We start from the raw sequence: 5,474 nt of genomic DNA, 5'->3' as shown, positions 1-5,474 counted from the left end.
AAAAAGTAACTCAGCACACCAGAATACATAATTCTTGGTGTATGTGTTATTTCCTCCCAAAGAGACTAAAAGCTCCTTGAATAAAGTGATTGGATTGTGAAGACTGTATTTTCGTGCATGTAGCAAGGTGCTTGGACCAGGCTGGTGTTAAGTGAGTGTTTGGTGAGTGAATATACATTAGTGCAAGTCCGACTGAGTGGGTATTCTTCAGATGTTTCAATGTCCTGTGGTCTCTCTGATGACAACTGATTCTCCCCTAAAATAATGGTGAATTGGTGGTTGTTGATACTGTTACACAGGCAATCATGGGGAAATTTGGAAAAGCAAATAGAGTAAGTGTTAAAAGAAACCCATGGACTCAAAATGGTGTCTCAGGCCAAGCCAAGTCCCCAAACCTTGTTTGATGCCTAAGCTAACGGCAGTTCCAACCTCCCCCAGAAATGTAAGTCTTCCCCTGTCAGCGAGGAATTCTCTGTTCATCACAGTGAGGTCCGTTGTCACGTGGGTCCTCTCCATCCCCCAGTGAGGGGAGGTCATCTGTATGGCTAGACCTCTAAGCTCCCAATTAAGGGAAAGTGAGCTTCCCTGAAACATTTGTTTCTTGTATTTTTCCAACTTCCTTCCTATAAAAACCTCTTATTTGTACGCTTCCTAGGGGCTCCTCTTTCCCATGCCAAATTGTATGCTCCCTCAAACTTGTATCCCTTAATGCAATCGATTAGATCTTCGAATTGACCTGGTTGATTGTTTTTAAACACAAGCAGTAACACATCAGAGATGTGGATGGGCTGGGGTGGGGGTGAGACAGGGAAGGGAGTCCATGGGGAGTGTTCCAAGGGCAGGAGGGACAGGGTGACAGCAGGCTCCAGGGCTGCATGCTGGGGAGCCGTGTTTTCATGGGTTACTGTCTGGATGAGGAGAAAAGGCGCGAGAGGTAGGGTCCCTTTTCCATGCCACCCAAGACTTGGTCCCCAGCACCTGAGTTAGGACCTCGGGAAACAGAATGGAGGCTGGTGACAGGGAGAAGCTGGAAGCCGAGAGGAGGGTCAGACCCAGAGGGGAAGTGAGAGTCTGAGTAGGTGTCCAGGGTTGAGGGTGGAGTCCATCTGCATTGTCGCGGAGACTCAGGGCAGGCGCGTGTGTTGAGAAGGAAGTCAGAAGAGAGGGGCTGCGTGTGGGGAGGTTTGTGAGAACAGACGCCAAAGACCCACTTTCCGAGAGAAAGAAAGAACATCTGTACATAAGATGCTGTTGTTGCAACTGGTGTTGCTCACGGTTCTTGTCCCAGGTGGTGACAGTGACGATGGTGAGGACGGTGGCCCTGCTGAGGGGGTGTGTGGGTATGGATATATGTATACGTGCATGTGTGCTTGTGTCATGGGTTCCTGCATGTGTGTAGTATGTGCACATGTGCGCACATGTTTGTGTCTGCACGTGTGATGTGCTTACATTTGGGTGTCACACATGTATGTGTGCTGACAGATGTGCCTGTGTGTGAACGTGTGGTCATGTATGTGATTGTGTGTCTGCATGTGTGCGTAAGTATTACGAGTGTGTGCATATAATGCCCATGTGTGTATCTCTGTGTGTCATTTGTGCATGTGTGTATCATGTATGTACATGTGCTTGAGTGTCTCCATGAGTGTAAGCATGTATGAATGTGTGTGTATAGGTGCCTGTGTGTGTCTCAGTGTGTATCTGGATGTGTGTCTGTGTGTGTGTCCTGTGTGTAAAAGTGCTTGTGTGTCTGTATGTTTGTATTTTAATATGTGTGTGTTTGTATTTGTGTGTGAATGTGTGCATGTGTATCTGTGTATGTTAGTTTGTGCAACATTGTGTGACTATAACTTTGCATGGGTGTGTCCATGTGTTTGTGCACACTCGCTTGTGTGTGCACTCGTGGTGTGGGTTCCCGAGCACACACGTGGGGAGTGAGGGATGTCAGCCTGGTTCCTTCCTGAGCATCCCTGACCCAAGGGCCCTGTGCTCTTCTGAATGATGGGTGCCAAGCCTGGGGCTCTGGGGCAGCACATGTCTCCTAAGGGAACCATGGCTCCCTGTCCTCAGGGCCCCTCCCTGGCCTCTTTTCTGATTCTCTCTCCTTCCCTCTGCCCTCCTCTTCCTCACTCTATCTGTTCTCCTGCCACAGACTTCCAGGAGCCGAGCTCCTTCCGAATCATCCTGACAATATCCTTTTACAATCATTCCCGGACGCAATATCACGTCTCAGCTTGGCTGGATGAGCTTCAGACTCATAGCTGGGACAGCAAGAAGGGCATTTTCGTGAACAAGCTCCCTTGGTTCAAGGGCAACTTCAGCAACAAGGAGCTGATGGAACAGGAAAGGGCAATACAGGCGGCTTCCATTAGAATTCCTCTGATATTTCAGGACCACGTCAGTCAATGGCAGCTTGAATGTGAGTTCAGGTCCCTCAGGGCAGGGGGGATGGAGGTGGCTGGTGTGTGTGTCACCTTGAGTTCCTTCTTCCTCCAGGAAAGAGTCTCCACTGGCTTCTGAAGTCTCCACTCCCCATTGTGAAACTGAATGACACCCATCTGGGCAGGAAGCAGAAGGCAGTCCCCACTTCTTAAAAGCTTTATGTCTTCTGCTCCTTCCCCTCCTCTCATTGACCTCAGGCTGTGCTCTCATGCCTCCACTAGTGTCTCCCTTGGCCACCCCATTCCCTGGACTCCACCCAGATACCTACTTCTCCGTCACTCTGTGACAGATCTTTGAATTGTGCTTTACTCCCCATTCAGTCCCCTCAGCAAACTCTATCTATGTACTCCATGTATTCACTATCCTCCTTTCACCCTGGATGGTTTTATCCCAGCTCTCCTACTGAGCCCGTCCCTGTCCCCTGCCCACGCCCTTTCTGTCCCCCCCCAACAGTTGTTCCTTCCTCAGTCATTCACTTCTTCCTCTGCTGCAGTGACCACCACTTCCCCCTGTCTGAGCTTCTGCTCAAACCAAATTTGCTCCATTCTGTCCAACTCTCAACTTCGCGCTCTGCTTTGTCTGTCCTTGGCTTCCACTTATCCCATTTCATCTTTTTCCCCACATTTCCCCATCGTGTAACTCACAATCTCTCTTCCCAGATCCCTTTCAGGTTCAGGTGGTCAGAGGCTGTGAGCTGCCCGTTGGAGAGGCACCAGTAGGGTTTAAGCGGATTGCGTATGAAGGATCAGATCTCGTGAGCTTCCATAACATGTCATGGTGGCCATCTCCAAAGGGAGGAAGGAGGGCTCAGCAGGTCTGCAATCTATTCAATCAGTACCACGTGGTCAACATGAGAATACAGACACTTATTAATGACCTCTGTCCCCGTTTCCTCTTGGCTTTACTTGATGCAGGGAAGGCAGCTCTGCAGCGACAAGGTCAGTCCTGCTCCCTCCCTCCAAGCTTTCTTTCTGCACTCAGAAACTTGAAACATTTGCTCAAACTCAGGGAGAAAAGGCGCCAAGAGGGAGAGGGCTGATGGTGACAGGTTTCTAGAGGTGGAAAGGTGTGTATCTAAAGCGATGTGAGGATCTTCCCTCTCAGTCTGAGAATACCTGTCCTGTCTCTGCAGTGAAGCCAGAGGCCTGGCTGTCCACTGGCCCCAGTCCGGGTCCTGGCCGTCTGCTCCTTGTGTGCCATGTCTCTGGTTTCTACCCAAAGCCCGTGCGGGTGACGTGGATGCAGGGTGAGCAGGAGAGGCAGAGCACCCGACGAAGCGACGTCTTGCCCCATGCTGACGGGACATGGTATCTTCAGACGTCCTTGGATGTGGAAGCCAGAGAGGCAGCTGGCCTGTCTTGCCGAGTGAGACACAGCAGTCTAGGAGGCCAGGACATGGTCCTCTACTGGGGTGAGAAAGCAGTGGGGGCTGGCTGGGAACGTGGGTGGGTGGCCCTTCAGCAAAGCAGAAAAGCCAGCTGAAAACTTTGGGATTCTAGGGACTCCAGATCATAAAGGACATAAAATTAATAGCCCAAGAAATGGAGAGCTTCATGTGAGGGTCCTGTAGATGTGGGAGGAAGCAGAGGGTTGGGTGAAGGATCCTTCTCTGAGTAGGGATGAGAGAAGAGAAAGAAGAAGGGTCGTTGGTGAGGCAGAGGGTGACAGGAGCAAAAAGGACCAGGAAGGTGCAGTTGAACCCAAGATGGATGGGAATTGATACTCTCTGTGCACCAAACCCACAGAGCAGCACCGGCCCGTGGACTTGGTCTTCCTGGCGGTGCTGGTGCCCCTGGTGCTTCTGGCAGGTCTTGCATTCTGGCTCTGGAAACGCTGGTAAGGCTCTGGAACCATATTTCTGCTCTTTCCCGCTTATCTCCCCACATTCCTGTCTGTCCTCACCTTTCCTCCTCCCAGTGCTCCTCTCCCTACAGTCCTCATCCCCACCTGCTGCAGAGCATTTCCAATCTGTTCCTCCTAGGAAATCACACTGGAGACCTCAGTGCACTGGCCTCCCTTTGGAGAGAGATCCCAGCAGCCCAGGACCAGGACGTCCCTAAACCCATCTCAGCAGTGATGGACCAGCAAGTCCCTATGTGCAGCTTTTGTCTTTCCTTTCTGCTCAGGCATCAGTTGTCAGTATAAGCTGAGTGTCGTTTAACAGGAATTCTTGTTCTGACCTGAGTCTCTGACTTAAATCTCAAAATTATCTTAGAGTAAATTGAAGTCTGAGGACCTCCATGGGTCACAGACATCTTGTGTTACTTCCTCCCATGCACCTTCTCTGGTCTGCATAGTGGAAGCAGTCTCTGCTTGGTGGGAATTTCCACCACTTTAACCTGCACTGTGGATAATCTACACCCAGTTCTTATCTGTTTTTGCCCTACATTTAGGTCCCTTTTCCCTTCTAATTCCTAGGTCTCTTGAGTGCAAAGCCCACGTCTTTTTAATATTTGTATCCTTGGCAAGGAGTCTCACCTGCATGGAATATGTCCTCAATAAAAGTCTGTGTTGAATTTATGCCAACTTCATAGTTTTTTCTTTTTTGCTTCCTGTCGTGTTTGTAGTAGTTGAGACATTTGATGTTCTTCTTGTTAAAAGTCTTCTCACTTTGCCTGGAGACTTGATACTGTTATGGTTCCTTGGTAACATCTCTGAGCCTCTGAGGAGAATACAGTTTTGTCTGTGGGTATTTCTATTATTTAAACACAGACACCTGTTGGAGTGGACCTGTTGTGGATAAAAGGAGGAGGGCAGATGCAGGTCCTGGCTGTTTGAGGCCCTCAGGACAGCAGTAGAGACTTCACCTTGGGGCTTGTTGGCAATATAGGGTCTTGGCCTCAACTGAGGTTCACTGAATCACAGTCTGCATTTCATTTGATTTATTTTTATTTTTTTTTTAAAACATTTATTCATTTTTGAGAGACAGAGAGAGACAGAGCATGAGTGGGGGAGGGCAGAGAGTGAGGGAGACACAGAATCTTAAGCAGGATCCAGGCTCTGAGCTGTCAGCATACAGCCTGACACACGGCTCG

At 49.6% G+C, this 5,474-nt stretch overlaps 1 protein-coding gene across 1 annotated transcript; it reads left to right on the top strand.

Annotated features, from left to right (window-relative positions):
- Positions 1 to 1,069: 1,069 nt before the first annotated feature.
- On the top strand, positions 1,070 to 4,694 carry LOC122212015 (T-cell surface glycoprotein CD1a-like). The gene is made up of 6 exons (XM_042925643.1): positions 1,070 to 1,306; positions 2,150 to 2,416; positions 3,099 to 3,377; positions 3,572 to 3,850; positions 4,185 to 4,275; positions 4,421 to 4,694. The coding sequence occupies exons 1-6, from the start codon at positions 1,246 to 1,248 to the stop codon at positions 4,497 to 4,499; spliced, it is 1,056 nt and encodes a 351-aa protein (XP_042781577.1). The 5' UTR covers positions 1,070 to 1,245; the 3' UTR covers positions 4,500 to 4,694.
- Positions 4,695 to 5,474: the final 780 nt, after the last annotated feature.

This window comes from Panthera leo, chromosome F3, assembly GCF_018350215.1.
Source record: "Panthera leo isolate Ple1 chromosome F3, P.leo_Ple1_pat1.1, whole genome shotgun sequence".
NCBI lineage: Eukaryota > Metazoa > Chordata > Mammalia > Carnivora > Felidae > Panthera > Panthera leo.
This window is presented reverse-complemented; position numbering and strand designations above follow the sequence as displayed.

Coding starts and splice junctions, on each gene's coding strand:
- LOC122212015 (XM_042925643.1), top strand. CDS start 1,246: ATGCTGTTGTTGCAACTGGTGTTGCTCACGGTTCTTGTCCCAGGTGGT. Junction 2,417..3,098: donor CAGTCAATGGCAGCTTGAAT/GTGAGTTCAGGT, acceptor CTCTCTTCCCAG/ATCCCTTTCAGGTTCAGGTG. Junction 4,276..4,420: donor TTCTGGCTCTGGAAACGCTG/GTAAGGCTCTGG, acceptor TGTTCCTCCTAG/GAAATCACACTGGAGACCTC.